The 18222-nt window shown below is 40.2% G+C and overlaps 3 protein-coding genes across 4 annotated transcripts; 2 read left to right on the forward strand and 1 right to left on the reverse strand.

The window, feature by feature from the left end:
* Window positions 1-64: 64 nt before the first annotated feature.
* LOC133469816 (receptor-type tyrosine-protein phosphatase H-like) lies at window positions 65-7978 on the reverse strand. 2 transcript variants are annotated; one of them, XM_061757378.1, is made up of 18 exons: window positions 7702-7976; window positions 7013-7121; window positions 6664-6933; window positions 6325-6576; window positions 5700-5969; window positions 5357-5608; window positions 5034-5264; window positions 4676-4939; window positions 4505-4598; window positions 4373-4423; window positions 3403-3484; window positions 3220-3310; window positions 3081-3151; window positions 2349-2483; window positions 2111-2233; window positions 1728-1888; window positions 555-687; window positions 65-401 (listed from the first exon to the last, which is right to left on the reverse strand). In XM_061757378.1, the coding sequence occupies exons 1-18, from the start codon at window positions 7780-7782 to the stop codon at window positions 261-263; spliced, it is 2811 nt and encodes a 936-aa protein (XP_061613362.1). In that variant the 5' UTR covers window positions 7783-7976; the 3' UTR covers window positions 65-260. The 2 variants fall into 2 exon arrangements, with proteins under 2 accessions (XP_061613362.1, XP_061613364.1); XM_061757380.1 differs by lacking the exons at window positions 2111-2233; window positions 2349-2483 and having other exon boundaries at window positions 7702-7978.
* Window positions 7979-8984: 1006 nt separating this feature from the next.
* zgc:56095 (Ferritin, lower subunit-like) lies at window positions 8985-11342 on the forward strand. The gene is made up of 5 exons (XM_061757407.1): window positions 8985-9170; window positions 9295-9399; window positions 9814-9960; window positions 10050-10175; window positions 10962-11342. The coding sequence occupies exons 2-5, from the start codon at window positions 9298-9300 to the stop codon at window positions 11109-11111; spliced, it is 525 nt and encodes a 174-aa protein (XP_061613391.1). The 5' UTR covers window positions 8985-9170; window positions 9295-9297; the 3' UTR covers window positions 11112-11342.
* Window positions 11343-11934: 592 nt separating this feature from the next.
* On the forward strand, window positions 11935-18133 carry syt5b (synaptotagmin Vb). Its single transcript, XM_061757401.1, has 8 exons — window positions 11935-12424; window positions 13535-13732; window positions 14900-15075; window positions 15156-15254; window positions 15338-15505; window positions 15578-15917; window positions 16019-16152; window positions 16711-18133. The coding sequence occupies exons 2-8, from the start codon at window positions 13540-13542 to the stop codon at window positions 16918-16920; spliced, it is 1320 nt and encodes a 439-aa protein (XP_061613385.1). The 5' UTR covers window positions 11935-12424; window positions 13535-13539; the 3' UTR covers window positions 16921-18133.
* Window positions 18134-18222: the final 89 nt, after the last annotated feature.

An 18222-nucleotide genomic window follows, 5' to 3' on the forward strand; every position in this document is an offset into this window, starting at 1 on the left:
TCGTCTGGAGTGTTATTCCTAAACAAACAGAGAAACAAATACATCAAATAAAATCTAGAGTCAATTGCAGAGTGGATATACACATTATATCCTTTTATATTATTTAAAAACAAATCATGAGTTAAACTAGTTTTCTTACAGGATAAGGGAAAACATTTTTTTTGTAGTTTTGTTAACACTACAACTCCACTGATAAAATTCAGAAATGTGCAAGCTAGCTAGAACAAGCGATTCCAACTCCTCGGCTGTGCCCTTATGATTCAGATTGCCGTTTTGTTACACTGTCGTAGTCCTGTGGCATTAGCATAAATTATGTCCGCATTCTGGTATATGCTTTCGTCAATCTCCTCTTGAGACTGCAGACAGTCCATGATACACTGGTGCAGGAAAACGTACTGGGACTGGAAAGAGACCAGAGTTAGGCGTTGGTTTGAAAAGCAGACGTCATATACGCCAGTGGACCCCAAAGTTTTTTTGTGAAACGGACCGCTTTCACGTAAAGGTTGGGGAACCACTGACATAAGCTCCAGTCGAGGACAGTTAACTGCCGTTACCTCAGTCTGCACCATGTGTGGCCGCCGCAGTCTCATGTCGTGCACGAAGGCGTTGATGTCAACCTTGCTGTCCAGCAGCTGCTGAAGCAGAACATCTAAGGCTATAATGGTGCCCGTCCTGCCCACTCCCGCACTAAAAGACAAAATATGATCAGGTGCGTCATCAGTTCAACATTTCCTATTATCTTTATTACATGATGTTCCGTTTTTTTTTATTTTTTTTTTAATGGATGCTCAGCCATGTGTGGGGGTGTGAAATTTAACTGTGGCCACAATAAAATGTACTGTACATCAAGGGTCACCAACAATGGTGCCGACGGGCACTAGGAAGCCCCCCAACTCAATTTATAAAGTGCTTTATTAACAGCCGAGGACCACATGAGTAGTATTGCTTAACAGTGATTTTAATCTTGAGTTAGTTACCAATATAATGTATCTTTGGTCAGCTATCAATGCCAGCTATGTTTAAATGACAGGCAGAACAATTACATGCTCTTCCACTAGATGGCACAAGGTGCAATTAACCTGTGTATCCACCTGTTGCCATTAATACAACAGAATAGCTTTGTGTTCAATACAACGGGCCCAGATTTCACACTAAGTAAATTTGTGAGTACACTGAGATAAGATCATCTTTATTTCTGTATGTATATTTTTAATATATTTGTGGTGTGCTGTGGGATTTGCCTTGGCTCAATAAATGTTGGAAAACGTCGACGAAGGGGGCGTCCGTATTGCAATTTCAGTCAAAGGTGTTCATTGGAACAATATTCCATCCATCCATTTTCTGAGCCACTTCTCCTCACTAGGGTCACGGGCGTGCTGGAGTCTATCACAGCTATCATCAGGCAGGAGGCGGGGTACACCCTGAACTGGTTGCCAGCCAATTGCAGGGCACATACAAACAAACAACCATTCGCACTCACATTCACACCTGCGGGCAATTTAGAGTTGTCAATTAACCTACCATGCATGTTTTTTGGGATGTGGGAGGAAACCGGAGTGCCCGGAGAAAATGGAACAATATTAAATTCACCAATTAGTATTTCAAATTACTATTGTGTGCGCATTGTAGCTGTTGGGTGACCACAAATCAAGTATTTCATCCCCATGTTAAATCTATGTTGTGGACACAGCCCCCCCATGTCATTTGTCTTTTTTAAAGCAGCATACCTGCAGTGCACCACAGTCTGGTCTCTGTTCCCGTTAGCATCCATGTGCTGTCTAATGAGTCCCCTGAACTGTATCAGGACGTCCGTACAATGAGGGACTCCATGGTCAGGCCAGGCAGTGAAGTGGAAATGTTTCACTGTCCTCTCTGCTGAGCTGTTTTTCTGTAAAACATAAAATTTAGCTTATGGAACGGAACGAGTTTGAGTAGTGAATATTTAAATTATTTGCTATAGCATGCAACTGGAGCTGGGACCGCAACCAACATTAAACTAACAAGATGCCATTGCGACCATACATCAGTGGTGCAGACGTTCACGATTTTGAGAGATGTGTTCTGTTGGCGTTAAGCACACATTCTGAGAACTCGACAAAAAGTATCGTACGCATTTCACTCGGAATTTCCTTAACATCCAGTTGGCGTCTTGCTGCTCAGATGCAGTGGTGATCGTCAGGCCATTGTGAAGACAAGTGTCTCCATGTGTGGGCCAATATTGTTCGCACTTAATCTGGGGGAAAAAATTTGTATATTTAGAAATAATTGGAGATGAGGTTCTACAAATCCTCTTTTAAAAAAAAAAAAAAAAAAGTTAATCTTAGTAACCACTTAGTGGCAGAACACACCAGTCTTCCTTCTGTGCAGTTGGTTACCATGACGATGGCGTTCACTTTCTGCTCCCAGATCATTCTCCAGAAGTCGCTGACCGTGGCAGGCAGAGGACCCTGAGTGGCGATGTACTCGCGGCTGTTGTTGTAACCCTGTTGCGATCATGTGTTAGTGTGCTGTACTGTGTGGGTCGTCAGTTGATTCAATGAAAAGATGGCATTAAATATACCTGCAGTTTTTGTTTTTTTGTTTTTACACAACTATTGTATCATTGTATTGTGCTTGGTGTTCTTGATGCAGCCCATTTTATTCACAGCAGTCCGCTGTTCCTTTTTTTTTTTTTAGGTAAAAGCTTAATACACACCTGTTTTGTTTTGTTTTTGATGAACGTGACCAAGATAAATAATTTGAAAAAATCTTCCACCATTTATGTGACCCATTCCTTGTGCAACTCAATTGAAAAAAATATCGTTTTGAAATGATATATAAAACTTGACATTTGAACAGGGGTGTGTAGACTTATATCCACTGTATGAAGCAATCTGCACAGATGAATACATTGGGTAATCAGCATCTCTGGTGAGTATGACATATTTTACTGAAACTATTTATGCTGGATGTACAAGGCACAGTAGTGTGCTTTTTTTGTTTTGTTTTGTTTTGCATATTCGCCTAGCCTGCCACTGGATTCTATGAATGCACTTTAAAGAGTGTTTGCTCCATTATTATGAGTTACAAGCAACACCTACCGGTATGTATGAGGCATTAATGTAGTCCGAGTTCCCATTTGTGGTGTGTAGCTTCACTCTGCTCCAGTCATCTGTCCCGGTGAGAAAGAAGTGAACGCAAAGTGAACGACTTGCTTCGCGGTCATCCTCACACACTTACACGGCAGGACGTTGGTGAAGCGATTCTTCTCCATGTTCTCAGGCATCAGAGCAGCATTCTGAGTGTGCTGAATGCCGACAATAGCAAGGCCCTGTGCGACAAAGTTGAAGGGTTAGGTTAACTAAAAAAAAAACACCAACAAAAAAAGAACATTTCTGTTTGCTTGTTGTTCTTTTTGAGCACCTCGTATTCCTTGGTGAAACCTCGGTTATTATCCATACTTAATTTGGAGAAGTGGCCAGCAAAATCCACAAGAGAACTATCTCTGGAACCAGAACAGAACAAGCATTTCACCGCATCGTTTCGATGTGAGCAAGCAGATCCCATGCATAAATGTTCCAGTCGAATGCGAATCCTTTTGCTGAACCCAAACGCCAACGCAGGCTAATGCAGCGCAATGATCAGAGCAATCCCCACATATCAAATAAATAGGGCCTCTATAGGCTTTGAGCATTATGGGCTGATATCAGAGCAATATTACAGTTAGGGTGGGCTTTGACACGATGCCATGACGTGCTTGTTGCATCATTGCCTTTCAGTCCATGAGCTCATGTTTAATCTTCATGAAGGAAAATCTTCTTCTCGTGTCTTTTTAAACTCTGACTTTAGCAGCCATTAACTCACAACTACATATAAGTATTTCTTTTAATCTTTTTTTTTTATCTTATTTTCTTATCTCATTCTATTTGTATTTCAAAAGTCTTGAGACGTATTGGTCGAACGTGTCTAAAATGTGTTGGTATGACAAAGTCCTTGAATACTTGAATCCTTAAAAATAAACAAAACAAAATCTGTAAAAAAATGGTGGCACAATTATGTGAATAAAAAACTATTAATGCAATAGTGCCTTGAGATATGATTATTATTTGTTTCTTACCCACGTTCGTAACATTCAAATAATAATTTCCTATTGAAATGAATGAAAATGGCCATCAATCCGTTCTAGCCTCCTACCACCCGCAAAAAAATGTTTTTTTTTTCATTGAACAAAATATCGCTCTATAACATTGCACTTTCTAAAAACATACAGTGATGACATACTTAGAGCAAATTAAACCAGTTTTGTCACACTTTCTCATTGAAATCAATGCACATTGTGCTGCTGATTTTGGTGTGTGCACCTTGGCCAGTATGAGGGCAAAAGACCTCTTACCTGATTTCTTCAGTTGAAACTGTGCTCCTTTCAACTAATGACTTTTTCTTTCTGGAAGAAAAAAAAAAAAAAAAAAGATTAGACTCTTACACAACAAGGACACATCAGTATCACCTGTTGGCCAGTTCCTACCTGATGATAGCCTTTCTTTTTGTTAAAATAAATATTACCAAACCCACCAGGGCACCAAAAAGCAGGACAGCGAGGACTGACCCTGCAATGACGCCTAGAAAGATGAAAATCGCTTGTAAATGTGTTGTAATATGACAGATAGCGTAATATGTAAGATAGATTTGAACTTACCACGAGGGTCAGTCGGACATTGAAAGACGTACGGTTTGGACCTCCTCACGGTCCCCGACAGTGACGATAAAGACACCGGATATGTTCTCGCGGGTTGAAATCCACCTATTGTGATGTGCCGTTGCTCCGTATCCTCCGCTGTGTGCGTTTGTCCGCTAACATTCACCTCCACAGCAGTCCATAAACCTTCTGGCGTATCCCAGACGATAAAGACAGAGTAGCCTGACTCCCAGTACTCACAGTGAGCAGTTAAATCCGGCGGTACTAAAGGGTAAACGAATGGAAATACGTGTTTTGCTAATGTAAAAATATGTGCGTTTGCTTGGGAAACACTGAACTAGATCAGGTTTGCACTTACTAGTTGTCAGTTTGAGCTGACATTGCAGAAAGTGAGCGGAATCCCTTCGGTACTCGAGCGACACGTTGTAGGTTGCGCCCGGGTAAAGGCTGGAAAATGACACATTTTGACCTTTTGGACTCACATGAGCAGAAGATCCATTAGAGGCCGTTGCACTTGTGAATAATCCCTCAACCGTCCCTTGGATTGAGCGTGTGGTGACATGCCAAGTCACATTGGCACAGTTCATGGCTGAACCGTATAAGACAAAAAATATCATTTAATCACTATCAATCAATGTTTCCGAACCTGTTGTGTACCCTGACAAACTGTCTTTCTGGTACCTGTTACAAAGAAGTCTTTATAAGCGGTGCTAGCCAGTCCAGAAAACAAAGTGATCACAGTGAATGGATACTCCATTCCCGGTTGTAGTGTAAACGACCGGGACACATTTGACGACCCGTTCGGCGCCACTGTGACGTTTTCTCCATCGATGTGAAGCAAGTAGCTCCAGTTTGGATCCACTGTCTCCCACACCAGAGTCGCGCTGGTCTCAGAGCGCTCGGACACGTTGACCAAAGCCACCATTGAGGGAACTTAGAACAACATCATCAAAACAGCAGGTTGAAGCACTCAAGGGACATCTAAATTTGCATTGGCAGGACACTCGCATGCTCCTGTACATACCCGTCACTGCATCAAACATGAACCCCGTGCTGGTGATGTTCTTAAACACGGTGATGAGAGTGAAGTCGTATTTTGTCCCAGGAGCAAGTGAAGGGACCTCTTGTGTGAGCGTGGCTTTAGGATTGAATGCAGAGCTTTTGACCTCGATGGGAATGCTGTGGTTGCCATATTGTAGGGTGTATGTTGAGCTGTCGCCAACCTTGTTCCACGACAGCGTAATGCTGCTCACAGTTTGGGTTATCACGTGCACTTTTTCAACATTTTTAGGGGCTGTAAGAGAAGATGATTTTAGCGTGAATGCAAGCAACCTTGAGCAGTAACAAAGTGCAGCTATGATGACTTTTTATTTTTGCTCCCTATGTTTGAAAAGTTATCGGTACTGTCTTCTCTTTAATTTGTCAAAATAGGATTGTCAGCTACAAAAATAGTTTGTGGCAAATGCTTTTTGTGTTGTGCCTGCCTTTAAACCATTTCAACCCCTAATTAACATTAACAAATATATAATGTAGGTTTCACTTTTGTACTTAAGTACATTTCAGCTTGTACTTAAAAACAGGAGTTGAATCAGAAGTATTTGTACTTTTGCCACTTCTGTCTCGAGTAGTCATGCTAAATGACATCTTACCTGTGACGGCAGTTAGGTTGTTGCCGCTACTGCGGACCATTTCAAACACAGTGAAAAGTGTAAAAACGTATTCAGTCCCGCTTGTGAGTCCTGCCATTATGTGTGTAACTTCCTGTTCCTCAGTTGCAGCGACATCTTCCTTGGTGTCACCGAAAACGAGAGTGTAGCTGACTTTATCCACTTTTTCCCATTGCAGAGTTATACTGGTGGTATTTCTTTGTATGGATTTGAAGCCTTTTGCATTCAGAGGTGCTACAGTATGAAGACAGATCAGGACATGTCGCTCATATGTTTTACATTCTCTGATTCCAAAGTGTTCAAAAATGAAAGCTGACCTACCAGTGGAAGCAGAAAATACGTATCCGGTGCTGTTTGCTCCCATGAACAGAGTGATGATCCGGAAATGATATTTTCTCCCAGCAGACAGACCAGCGACCACATGCGTAACATACGTCTGATACGGGGAAGGATCCACTCTCTCCTCCTTCGCACTACCATTGAGGTCATATAATAGGAAGTATGTGGAGATATTGTTCACCTTATCCCACTTAAGTGTTATGCTGGTTTGATTTTGCTCCAGCACCGTCACATCCCTGACATTTTCAGAAGCTTACAAGACAAAGAATTTCAAGTCAGATCAGGCGAATAGGCCAAATGTCGCTGGTGGAAAACAGCAGCTCATCCTTACGCTGGCCTGTGGTGAGGAGGCTTGTCGAGGTGGGAGTAAAAAGCGTCGTCACTTTTGCACTGCTCGCTGTTGTGTGCCGTCTTGATGTTTCAATCGAGTCTGAGGTGCTCTGAAAGCAGAATAATAAAACTGTCACAAAACAATCAGAGGTGGCAAATGAAAGACATTCAAGGTACTGATTCAACTCCTTAAGTTAGAAAAGTTAAAAGTAATAAATAGTAAGAAAGTGGAAAGACTCTGAAATGTACAAAAGTATTTTTAAAAAAATCTACTTAATACAGTAGCAATGTATTCGTAATGTGTTCCTTCCCAGCACTGGAAACAAATGCCAACAACTCACCAAAAACATATACTATATAATAATGTATACGTTTCGTCTCTCTGGTGTCGCCACGGCAAATGTGCAAAGCTACAACAGTTTATATCCTCAAACAGAAGTATAAAAATGATTCACTCCGGTGTACGAATTAGAAATAAATACAGCACAATAAAAGCAATTTCTGTATGTGTTTGTCACTTCCTAATTCATGGTCTCCTTTCTGTGTAGTTAAGTTAAAGGCAGATGAAAATAGATTTTTTTAATTGTTTAATGAAATATCTGCACCCTATCTTTTTTATTCCCCCCCCCCCCCCCTAATTAATATATGACAGTATCTGATCTTTACCAAAGTGGAAGGCGACAAACTCACCCAAAACAGATTCAGGAAGACACACAGCAACAGGTGACCAGAGGTGATTTTAAAAATGAAAGGCTCCATCAACACTGTCATTATTACTAAGGCCAAAAGTTGGATTCTTAACGAAGTGTGAGGCCCCCCGAGTTCATGTTGACAAAAGCAGCGGCAATTGAAGCTGGCGTGAAAGTGTCAGTTGTGAACTTCATCGCAACCGACAGTGTTGACTTTTGAGTCCTAACCGCGCCTCACTCTGCTAACCTCTGGTCCGCTGACTTGTTTGCAAGGCTCTGCTTCTGCCCTTTTACAAGCACTCAGACCTTTGGCCCGCCTGTTACTTCCTTATGAACACAGCACATACATCAAAACCGCTCAGTCTGATTTGTTTCATATCTTCATCAGTCATACTGAGGAAATAATCGTGTGAGCGCTTTTTCGTGGCGTAGTTTTGTAATCACTGTGAAAACGTTCAAATGCTACTTGAAATCAACTAAATCAGAATAAGTCTGTTCTTAAGAGGCTTTTGATTATATTTGCATGGCTTCCTTGCAGTAAAGATCTATGAGATAGAGTTTTAGATTGTCATAGCAGCAATGTTCACACATGTACATTCATATTAATAATATCGAAACAACCAACAAAGTAAAAACAAACAAGAGCAGACTTGAGTAGGAATCAAAACAACTTTTAATTTATTATAAACAAAAAGAACAAAAACGGAAGATTAAAATGTTGCATGTTGTTATGTGTTAAGTACTTAACTAATTATACTATGGTAATATTTGTACAATTTATGCAAAGTGGGAAGTAAAATATTACTGACAGTGATATATAATTATACAATGATATAATAAAAATAATAATAATAATAGAAAAGTTAAGGAAACTCAATTACATATACTACTGTAGATTATAGCAGTTTATAACCTTGTCGAATAGGGAGAAAGTGCTTTGCCACCATCTTGTGGCATCTATTGGCTATTCGCCGCAGGGCTCGGTCCCTCTTCCCCAGAAACATGGATGAATGGATAATTAGTTCTCATTTCTTTATTTATAATTTAGTTACAATTAATTATAACGAACTCATCAATTATTTTATGAAAATATATGCGCAGTCAACGTACAAATATCTCGCTATTGATTTAGTCAGAATAAATAAATTCACAGATTATTTTATAAATGAATTTAAATAATTCAAAACACTAAATGTATATTTTATATCCATTTTAAGCGGCTAAATTTGTATGTTGCGGTCCAACGTGATGTAATGAGCCCCCAATACGACAGGCGGCAGTAGAGACTGCCCCACAAACACCAAGCTAAGCAGAGCTCTAGCTAGTCGGTTTTTTTTGTTTTGTTTTGTTTTGTTTCTCCTTTTCATGTTCTTTTGAAGAAGGGGGCGCCTCACTTGGTCTCAACTTCTCACAGACCAAGAAAGACGGCCAACGTGACACGACGCCGAGCGAAGAAAATTGGAGGAAACGGTGAACTCTCGCTAGCTCTTGGCGAGCATGGCTAGCTTTTTCACTACTGTATTGACTCCAAGATACCCGTGTTTAGGCAAACTTTGTTTTAAGCATAATGTTTTTTTGTTTTTGTTTTTTATAGAAAATGCAGTCTGCGGTGAAGCAAAACCTCCACGCTGAGTGTGAAGGAGACATCAACAAACTCATCAACCTCAAGCTCAATGCATCCTACACCTACCTTTCCCTGGTAACTACTGCTCTCCTCTCTTGTCTCGCACTACTCGCAAAAAGTGATGGATATTCGGCTTTAGGGTGAACCTAAATTGCACTCTAACCTTAACAGGTGAACATTGACCATGTGTAAACGTTTGAAGGCACATGTCCAACTGTTCAGCGTTTCAGTACTTCTTGAACAACTTGTGGCTCTCTAACAAGGAGCTGAAGGACAACAGTGGTTTGCTCCCTGAAAGGTTCCAAGGGCGTCCACTTCTATGCCTCAAGTCAAATTAGGTTGTCCTAAAAAAGGTTGTAGTGCATATTAGGTTTCATCCTTGAATTTCACCTGAAAGCCCAAGATCCCTAACTTTTCTTTTAGTAGTTTATTTCTCGCAAGTCTGCACTGAAATCATGAAACACTACTTTGTTTTTATTCCTACTACAGGGCATGTATTTTGACAGGGACGATGTTGCCCTTGAGAAATTCTCCAGTTTTTTCTTGGAGCTCTCTGGGAAGGAACGAGAACACGCTGAGAAGCTGCTGGAGTATCAGAACATGCGAGGGGGTCGCATTTTGCTGCAGACTATTGCTGCAAGTTTGCCGTTTGTTGTCATCACTTCACTCGAATAAAATGTATACTGTACGCCAGTGTTTATAGAAGTGTCTTATGTATGCTGCAGAAACCAAGTAGGGAGGATTGGAGAGGTGGTCTGGATGGGATGTCTTTCTCCCTGGACTACCAGAAGGCCATGAACACTTGTATTCTGGAAGCACACCGCAAGGCTGGCACCCACACCGACCCCCATGTAAGTGCAAAAAAATAAATAAATAATAAAATAAAATAAAAAGCAGTCTTTTACAAAGATGATGCTTCGTTTCAACTGACAGAAAAACTAAACATCAAATTGTCTTTTTTTGTTTTTGACAAACTATTGAAAAGAGGAAAAATGCCAATTTTTAAATAAAGACAAACGGGCTATGGAGCATAATTCATTCTGCACTGTTCCATAGTCTTGCCATATTTAAGTTACTGTGTGGAGATTTAGGCCAATAGCTTTATAAATTCAGTCTGTTAATTAATGGTTCTACAAAAAGGACAATACAGATCAACGAGAAAGTTGGCTATCTGGATCACACTCACTCACGCTTCCTGCAGTAAAAACTATTACAATTTACAGACAGTTCCATTCCAAACAGCACAAAAATATTAAAAAATATTACTTGTGTTTTTATATTAAACAATTAACCTTTTGATGGATAACCACTGTTAATAATTCAAATACCAATATCAAATTGATCTTCAAAATGAAATTCAGTGGACCATGTCTTTACAGTTATTGATAAAATTACATGACTAGGACCCATATCGATTAACAAAATATGGAGAAATGGTGGGATTTTATAAATCTCTACTTCTTTTAACTCCTTTTAACAAAACTGTGAGTGTTTCATTGTTTATTTGATTTGTTTTCATGTTCAAAATCAACATTCAAATCCATTGCAAACTACAGCCACAATTAAAAAATAAAAAAAGTGACCAGTGAGTGTATTCAACCACAGTTTCATCATTAGCTCAATTTCTCCTTTGGTAGCTTTGTGACTTCCTCGAGCAACACTTCCTGGGCGACAGCCACGACACCATCAAGAAGTTGGGCGACTACATTGGCAGTCTGAAACGCATCGAAGCGTCCGACAGCCACAGGGCCATGGGAGAGTACCTCTTTGACAAGCACAGCTTGTAAAGACCTCGCTCGTAAAAGCAACAATCAACCCTGTTTGTTGCATTTGCTCCACCAAGAAAGCTGAGCAATATTTTTATGGTTGAAGGCAATGTTGTACTGCAGGAGCCAAGTACCCACAAATACCTCAAACCTCTTTAGCACAATAGCTATGGTGCTCAAAAGTAGTGTTTTCCTATTTTCCTACATTCCTATTGGTCAAACATTGATTGAATAAACTACACTTATACCCAGCCCCTCACTTTTTTGTTGACAGTTTGTTCTGTTATCCACTTTGTGTTCAAACGTGCCATAATGCGACATGTTCTTATGTGACGTCTGGTACATACAGAAGAACACAGTAAAGATAACGGCGGGACTTTTCTTGGTCACTATCGAGTGCCCGCTTAAAGTTGAACATTGGACCAGCAGCACAGAAGCCTGCGGTTGGTCGTAAAATCCTACAAAGTGACATGTTTCAGTAAAGATAAGGAGGACGTCGCCCCTGAGTCGCAGCCACACGTAATCTAGCTGTGCAAGTGTGCATACACCCTAAATGATGCGCATACATACTCCACTGACAACAGTTTTCTGCAGGTCATATTGCATTTTAGGATTTCTATTATTAAGAACCTTGGTATGTTATTTGATACTGTGATAGTTAAAAATAACGATATCGGACTTGGAATCGCAGTTTATGTTTTCCTCCATGTTAACTACTCGAGACGGCCAGCTGCATAGCGGTTTGGCACTGTCGAGGTGTCCAGATGTGGCAGCGTGCCAGCGGATTACCTCCCAACACTGGTCTAAATGTGGGGATGTGCGCAGCAGCAAAGCAAGGGACCCAATGTCCAGTCTGGACAAAAGTTGTTGGATAGGCGCTAGAGCGCTTGCAAAGCGACACTGAGGAGATTAGCGAAGGCTTGGGTGCACTATGAGTTGGTCAGTCTAATGGATAAACACAACCCCTGTTGTCAATTTAATGAACTTTTCCACCTCGGTAAGGAAAACTAAATATATTGTTCAGCATTGGGGATTGTTACAGTGCAAAAAGAGGAGACCGGTGCTCTGTGATAGCATTCAATCGGACAGAAAGCAACAGATGTGTGGTCAGCATTTTAATATGACAAGGAGGGGAAGTAGTGATGGGGGGGGATTAAGTCTCAACACTGCTCTAGTGATTTGCTAGAGCTTTAGCTTTGATGGAAACGGGTGCAGGGAGCCTGCCAGTCATATCGAGGGAATGATGGCCGTGTGAGGGCTTCCAGTGGAAAATCTGACACAAAGTCGCTCTGAAAATTGTGTCATCAAAGGGAATACGCGGAACACATCTGCAGGTAAGATGGATGTTGTGTTCTTTTGTGATCGATCTAAAAGATGGCTCGGAAATATGCTTATCTTTCAGATGATCAAATACCATGGTTGGAAAACTTAACACCTTAAAAAAAAAAAAAAAAAAAAAAATGCTTCGCTCTCCAAGTTCCACCATAACGACTGACATTAAAATACAGTAGTAGTAGGTCTATGGGTTCATTAAAACAATCACGAGGTTTATAACAGAAAAGTATATAAAATATTTTTGTTATCCACTGTAACATCATGTACAGTTAGATATAAATGCTCTGCTTAAATGTAGAATATAAAACTAAATAATTATACAATTAAAATGCAAAATTTTACACAATAGTTTGAAAAACAGTTCAAAAAGATTAAATGCAAATGTATTGTACATAAAAGTTAAATACAACAGTACTAGTCAAGATGTACTGTAAATTATCTCATATGATTAACTTTTTCCTCAAATTGTATCGCACCTGGATCGAAGTTCATCGTTTGTGTAAATCACACTCTTAAATTTTGAAATGGTGGTTGATTAGCAGTAATGATGATACGATGAGTTGACACTACGCCACAAAAGTAGAGTCCGGTACATGAAATTCATTTTTAAAAAAAGGACATTGTCAGAGAGGAATTTAATACTGTTAATAACTGTGAGTGTTCACTAATATTTTGACTCACTCATGTAACTTATTGTGGCAATATTGCCAACTCCATCCACAAAATTGTTAAAACGAATACTTCTCCGACTGTCAATCAAAATTGAGCATCGTGCTCTTGGTGAAGGCATAATTTGCGATCAAGTTTTTGTGGCCTGTCGGTGAATGATGGAGGAAGCCAACTTTTTATCTAAGCTTTGAGGAATGCAGCGTGTGGAATAATATTTTCCAGTTAAATCCAGTTACATGCATGCAGAGAAGCAGAGAAAACTAGGGGGAGACAGTGGAGGGAAAGTGTGTGGGTGGGACAAAGGGAGGGATTAGGGTCAGCCATGTTGAGCTTCTAGCTTAGAGATGTTCTATGCTCCTACGCTGTAGCGCAACAGCTAGACGCAGGGATTACACCAGTGTACATACGCAGCTGCTCTATATTCTGCTGTATTTTGGCAGCTGACATGAGGCCGGCGAGCGGCGGGTTTCGGGCCCGCAGGGCTGCCGAGCTCCCCGAGAAGGAGTCCGAGGAGGCCACGGAAGAAGTTCACCACGAGCACGCCCACACGGAACACCACGGCCACTCCGAGCATCATCCCGGCCATGACTACAACCACATGAAGGACAAGTTCATGAACGAACTTGACCGACTACCCAGTGAGCATCTCTTGGGAGTTGCTGCTCTTGTGAGAATTTAGAATTCTCCATATTGGTTATGACTTTATTGTCTTCTCAATTATACACATAAGATAAATTCATCTTTGAACTGCTATCCGTTACCGGAACTGTGAAGTTAACGTAGCTTACCTGTCTTTGTGGGTTTTATAGTGCGAACGAAGGTAGAGGTCATAGTTATTGTCTCTTACCTTTGAATATAATAAAAGAATCCTTGAATCTAAATGTAATAATCTTCAGAGCTCCCTCCTCCGTAATACGTTTCATGAGGTGACCGCTATACTCTGCATAATGGCATACAGGTGGGTTGCCAGATTTGTGCCCACTACACACAAAAATAACCTTTGCTGGATAAACAACAAATGACACACTATCTCTAAAAATGCCGTTTTAAAAATAAAAACAGGCAAGACTTGTCAAGTCATGTCTTAACTCATTCACTGTTAAGATGGATATTTGACATCTAAAGCCGTCAATGGCAGTGAATGTTTTAGCAAGCAAGTCTGATTTAAGTCATTCAGTGACATTTTGAATGAAAGTGTACTAAATTCTTTTGAGAAAATACATGAAACATTTCTCATTATTCTTTGGATTGTTATCAAATTACGCATAAACTCTTTCAGTAATCTCTCCGAAAAACTCAAACTGGCAACAGTCCAACGCCCTACTGAGGCCGGTGAAACTTTCACTCATGATTTGCAGCAATTGTGTTGAGTGACACACTCAACTCAAATTATCTGATTGTGAAGAACGAATGTAAAACAAACCAACTAATAATTGTTTTTAAAAAAAAAAAATGAAATTATGTTTTTCATACTTTTGAGTTTATCCATGTTTTTTTTTTTTTGTTAGGCGAAGTAGCATATTTTGTTTAAGCACTATAATAGATTAAACCCTTGGTTGTGTTTTCAAGCCTTGAAAGAAATTATGTACACAGATGAAGAATGAACTCTTTCAGATTATGGGAGCAAAGTGTAGTTTTATAATCTCAAATTGTGAGAGATTTAAATCGGCTTGAAAACACGCAACCTGGACTACAGTTTGGTGACATTCAGATACAGTATTTATTTTTTTCTTGTTGTTGTTGGTATGAACTAGGGGATTAGAAGTCTGTTCCTGATTATTATTTTTTTTTTTATCCGATCACAGTTCCTATGTGGGCAGTAGGAGCCATCGTAGTGGTGGTCCTGGTGCTGGTGGCGTGCTTTATCTTTTGCGTTTTCAAAAAATGCTTTGGGAAGAAGAAAAAGCCAAAGAAAGTCCGAGAGAGGAAGACGGGTCGCTGCAGGAAGTCAAAAGAAGGCGAAGGCGAGACAGGAGAGAAGGTACGATACCGTGTGATAGACTGTCAGTGGAGTCGTTAGATTTCAGATGACTACTCACTGTGGTGATGATCTCCTGGTAGGAAGGGGAGGTGAAGAAGGAAGGCGAGGAAGCGGAGAAAGAGCAGGAAAGGTTGGGCAAATTGGAGTTCTCTCTGGACTACAACTTCACAGATTCCCAGGTTGCTCTCCTGTGACACGCAAAACAATATCAGTCAAATGAGAAGAATTCTTTAACCTGATGGTTGTTCTCCTTACCATAAAGCTCATCGTGGGAATCCTACAGGCTCAGGATCTGGCCGCCATGGACATGGGGGGCACCTCAGATCCTTACGTCAAAGTCTTCCTGTTGCCGGACAAAAAGAAGAAGTACGAAACCAAGATTCAGCGCAAGAATTTGTGTCCCGTTTTCAACGAGACGTTCTTTTTTAAGGTATTGAGCGCTTGATTAGATTTGGTGGTTTTGTTGTTTTCGAGTCACTCATTATCATGTCGTTCTCTCTAGATCCCGTATGCAGAGTTAGGAGGAAAGACGTTGGTGCTCCAGGTCTTCGATTTCGATCGCTTCTCCAAGCACGACATGATCGGTGATATCAAGATCCCCATGAACAGCGTTGATTTGGGCCAACCAATTCAACAGTGGAGGGACTTGGAGAGTGTGGAAAAGGAAGAGGTACATTTGCCTTTCATTTCGTACGAAAGCTTTTCTTCACGTTTTTGCTCCTGGCAGGAAAAACTGGGCGATGTCTGCATCTCTCTGAGATACGTCCCCACTGCTGGGAAACTGACAGTGAACATCATGGAGGCAAAGAATCTGAAGAAAATGGATGTCGGGGGCTTATCGGGTAAACTTGCAGAGAACCGAGTTCATTTGTGAATAGTGAACTACGAATATGCAGGGGATGACTGCACCTGTTGTCATCTGCCTCTTTTCCTCCATTTCAAGATCCGTATGTGAAGATTGTCCTGCAGCAAAATGGAAAACGTATCAAGAAGAAGAAGACAACAGTCAAGAAAAACACACTCAATCCCTACTTTAATGAGAGTTTCAGCTTTGAAGTCCCCTTTGAACAGATACAGGTAAGGTTATACGCCAGCAGAAAGGGAATCTACGGCTCTCCCGACATGACAAATTGTGGCCACAATATAGATATAACGTGAGCACACAATGCTAATTTGTGGCAACGAAATGGGTATAATATGCGCACCAATTTGTGGATTTAATATCATTCCCATTAACAACTTGGGACATTTGAGTAAGGCTAAATTCACACAGTGTTCCCGGCAGCCGACGGCTACCTCGTTTCAGGCCAACGGGTACTTGTTTTGATACAAGAGATGGATTTGTGAACAAGTTGTTCATATACAACTAATATCAAAAATTTATTGAGGGCAGTCTAAAAGTGCCCCCCTGTGCTGATGCCGACTGGAGCCGAGCCAGGCAGGAGAGCTGCATTCGACTCTGCTGGGGCACAATTTAGTATTTCGTGGCCACAAATTAGCATTTTGTGCATACGTTATATGGATATTGTGGCCACAATTAAATTACTCCCTGTTCCATGTCATGTCTGGTGGTGCATTGGAATCAGTCAAGACTATGGAATTAACAAATGGAACCATTTGTGTCGCCTGAACCAGAAAGTACAGGTGGTCATCACAGTGTACGACTACGACAAACTGGGGAGCAACGACCCCATCGGTAAGACCTTCATGGGTTACGGCGCTACGGGGGTCGGCCTGCGCCACTGGTCGGACATGCTGGCCAATCCCAGACGTCCGGTAGCCCAGTGGCACACGCTGTTGCCGGAGGAGGAGGTCGACGCGGCGGTCAAAGCCAAACCTCGCTAAGGAGACCTTGCTGGGTTTTTTTTGTGTCTTCCCTTTTGTTTTGCATGATGTCACTGGACATTTTATTTTTTTTAACTGAACCAAGATTAAGTACGATAGATATTTCTTCTTACTTGCATTACTTAACAACGTATTCTAACTTGTTATTGAGATATTATTTCTGGTTATGAGTAAGTAACTCTATAGGTGTGGGGAGTACACATACTAGTTTTATGACATCAGTGGGTTCGCTATGTTTACTTGTTTTAAGAAATCTTCCCAACTCAATCCCAAAAACGTCCAGTTGCCTCAATTCAATTTTTGCTGTTTACTATGATGACTGAGAATCTACACAGACATCTTGACAAGTCTGATTTTCCCGTTATACTGGTGGATAATTTTGCTTAAATTAAGTAATATCTTCCTCATGATGTTACATTTTTGTTCTTGTTCTTTTTTTTAAGACCAGTTTTTGCAGTGTTGTTTTCCATGCATAATGTTTCTTTTGGTATACTTTAACATATGGATGTGAAATACTGATATATATGTCATTAAGACCTTGTTTTCCCTTGTGTATATAGCTGTATGGCACTAAAGTTAAAACAAATATAAATGTGCTGTGTGTGCGCTCATAAACAGGTGCATCTCTACCCATGAATTTGAATATTATGGAAAATGGAATTTATTTTAGTATAATTTATAGTATAAGAGTGAGACTCAGTATTAAATAGACTTGATTTGATGATTTAATTTTGTATATCTAATTGTCATGATTGTATTTTACAGCTAAGGAAAACAATGAAAATTTAACATCCAAAGAAATTCAAAAATTATGTGAAACAATCAAGATCGAGAATTTAGAATTTATTTTCGCATGTGATAAATCAATCTGTATAACATGTTTCACTTTTTGAATTGAACTAACAAAATAGTTGTTTTTTATGATATTTTAATTTGTTGTACTCTGTGCAATGACAATATATATTCTTATTCTATATTGAGATGCACCTGTATCTACAATATCACTACTCTACTAAAATAATGAAATATTTCAGTATTGTTTAGTTTTTAGTAGACCACTTTATGTACATTTTGGCTCATTTGAATGACAAATCTCCTATGGACGTTTCGCGTAACGTGCCGGTTAACGTGGTTCTTTTTAATAATGTAGATGATTTTAATTGTTTCACTGCGGAGAAAATAGAAAAACAAATAAACTTGTGTGTTAACTGAACTAACGCCGGGTATCTATAGGGTCTCAGTTTCTGGTTAGTTTTAAATCGTATTTTATTTTGTGAATTAGCAATAATACATTACAATAAT

The sequence above is a fragment of the Phyllopteryx taeniolatus genome, chromosome 19, assembly GCF_024500385.1.
Source record: "Phyllopteryx taeniolatus isolate TA_2022b chromosome 19, UOR_Ptae_1.2, whole genome shotgun sequence".
Lineage (NCBI taxonomy): Eukaryota > Metazoa > Chordata > Actinopteri > Syngnathiformes > Syngnathidae > Phyllopteryx > Phyllopteryx taeniolatus.

Excerpts from the sequence above, each read along its gene's own strand:
- zgc:56095 (XM_061757407.1), top strand. The coding sequence starts at position 9,298 with ATGCAGTCTGCGGTGAAGCAAAACCTCCACGCTGAGTGTGAAGGAGAC. Across the intron at positions 9,400-9,813 it reads CCTACACCTACCTTTCCCTG|GGCATGTATTTTGACAGGGA; the intron begins GTAACTACTGCT and ends TTCCTACTACAG. Across the intron at positions 9,961-10,049 it reads TTTTGCTGCAGACTATTGCT|AAACCAAGTAGGGAGGATTG; the intron begins GCAAGTTTGCCG and ends TGTATGCTGCAG.
- LOC133469816 (XM_061757378.1), bottom strand. The coding sequence starts at position 7,782 with ATGACAGTGTTGATGGAGCCTTTCATTTTTAAAATCACCTCTGGTCAC. Across the intron at positions 6,577-6,663 it reads CGTATTTTCTGCTTCCACTG|CACCTCTGAATGCAAAAGGC; the intron begins GTAGGTCAGCTT and ends TTCATACTGTAG. Across the intron at positions 5,265-5,356 it reads TAAAGACTTCTTTGTAACAG|CCATGAACTGTGCCAATGTG; the intron begins GTACCAGAAAGA and ends TATACGGTTCAG.
- syt5b (XM_061757401.1), top strand. The coding sequence starts at position 13,540 with ATGAGGCCGGCGAGCGGCGGGTTTCGGGCCCGCAGGGCTGCCGAGCTC. Across the intron at positions 15,255-15,337 it reads ACAACTTCACAGATTCCCAG|CTCATCGTGGGAATCCTACA; the intron begins GTTGCTCTCCTG and ends CTTACCATAAAG. Across the intron at positions 15,918-16,018 it reads GGATGTCGGGGGCTTATCGG|ATCCGTATGTGAAGATTGTC; the intron begins GTAAACTTGCAG and ends CTCCATTTCAAG.